At 40.2% G+C, this 1,639-nt stretch overlaps 1 protein-coding gene across 1 annotated transcript; it reads right to left on the reverse strand.

Moving 5' to 3' along the window:
* Nucleotides 1-2: 2 nt before the first annotated feature.
* TM35_000731000 (uncharacterized protein) lies at nt 3-890 on the reverse strand (the record flags this gene model as incomplete). The annotated part of the gene is made up of 1 exon (XM_029031244.1): nt 3-890. A coding segment is annotated over one exon (888 nt), but the record flags the coding sequence as incomplete, so codon positions are not given.
* Nucleotides 891-1,639: the final 749 nt, after the last annotated feature.

Here is a 1,639-nt window from a genome sequence, read left to right on the forward strand (position 1 = left end):
ATACTGCTGCTGCTGTCTGCATCACCCTTCTTGTTGTTTGTGAGTTCAGGAGGAAGTGTTGTTGTTGTGGTAGTGATGGTGGTTGAAGTTGAATCAGCATTGCCATTCTCATGTGAACCTTCTGTGCCAGTCGTACCTGCAGCTGCAGCAGTCTGATTACTGGGATTACTGTCACCACCTTCATTTGCACTTTCTGGCTGAGTTTGTAGGTTAGTGTTGTTGGAACCACTGTCTCCAGATGATGTCGTTGCCTGTCCTTCTGTGGTTGACGTATTTTCTAGGTCTCCACTTCCTGCTGGTTCACTGCCATTATCTGTGCTCACACGATTAAGATCCGGTTGTTGTTCTTGCTGATGTTCGTTTTCTTGCTGTGGTACTGGGTGTGCTGCTGGTTGTGATTCAGAAGTACAATTACCATCAGCAGTACGAGAAGTGTTACCAGGGCACTCCAAACCATCACCACCACGTTCACTTCTCTCAGCAGGATTAGTACATTTACCAGAAGGATCAGGAGTACCACCATGGCACTCAGGATTATTAGGTTTAGGTGCACCTTTCTCATGAGGAGGTTTACCGATAGTTTCCTCACATTTGGAAGTATCAGTGTTAGATTCAGTAGTACCACCGGGTGTGCACTTAGAATCAACAGGTTCAACTACAGGTTCAGACTTCACAAGAGTATTCGGGGCAGCTTTCGCACATTCAGGAGTACCACCAGGAATGCACTCAGTATCACCACTAGGACCACGTGCAGGTGTTTCCCGTAGTTTCGACTCAGTGTCCTTACACTCAGAACCACTTGGGCAATCAGAAACACCTGCACCACCAAGACCAGGTTCCACATCAGGGTTAGGGTCAGCTCCCATGCATACAAATGCAACGCTCAGCATAAAAACCAGCAAACAAACAATAGGTCGCATCATCATGGCAATAATAATTCTTGGTTGTTTAACTTCACTTTGTTAAAGAAAAATGAAACAGAGAGAAAAAGTGAAGAAGATCCCATACAATAGAAACAAAAAACAGTTGGTAAAACAGGACACAACAAAAACAACAGTAAACATAAAACAATACTACCAGTATAAACAATAAAGAATCCAATAAAGAGACACCACTAAAAAAAAACCCAACAAAACAAAAAGAAATTAAAAGCACAACGAAACGCCCAATTAACATACACTTTACACAGAACACTGGGTATGCTGGTGCGTATAAGCAATAATAAAATTATATGAACCAATAACTATTTTTCCTTTTCTCTATTCAACGTAGATCATCCTAACAGTACAAGGAACAGCACAAAAACAACTAGCAAACCATCAAGCAAAGAAACAGATATTAACCATTAGCCCAATCTACACAGTAAACACAGAAATACACCAACTATGGGTGTAAGTCTATACGTGTGTATATACGCAATTATAAATATAAATTCATCTGTTATTATTATTTCTTCCTTTCACTGTAAAAAGCAGTTCATCATCATCATCATCACAGTGCAAGCCCAGGTACACACACAGAGAGAGTCTCCAAGAACACACAGACACACACAATGGAGTAGCAATAATAATATTTATAGTATAATCAAAGAGTAAAAACACATAAAACACATTAACACTAAGAAAGAAAAAAGAAAATA

Source organism: Trypanosoma theileri, assembly GCF_002087225.1.
Source record: "Trypanosoma theileri isolate Edinburgh chromosome Unknown TM35_Tth_73_V1, whole genome shotgun sequence".
NCBI lineage: Eukaryota > Euglenozoa > Kinetoplastea > Trypanosomatida > Trypanosomatidae > Trypanosoma > Trypanosoma theileri.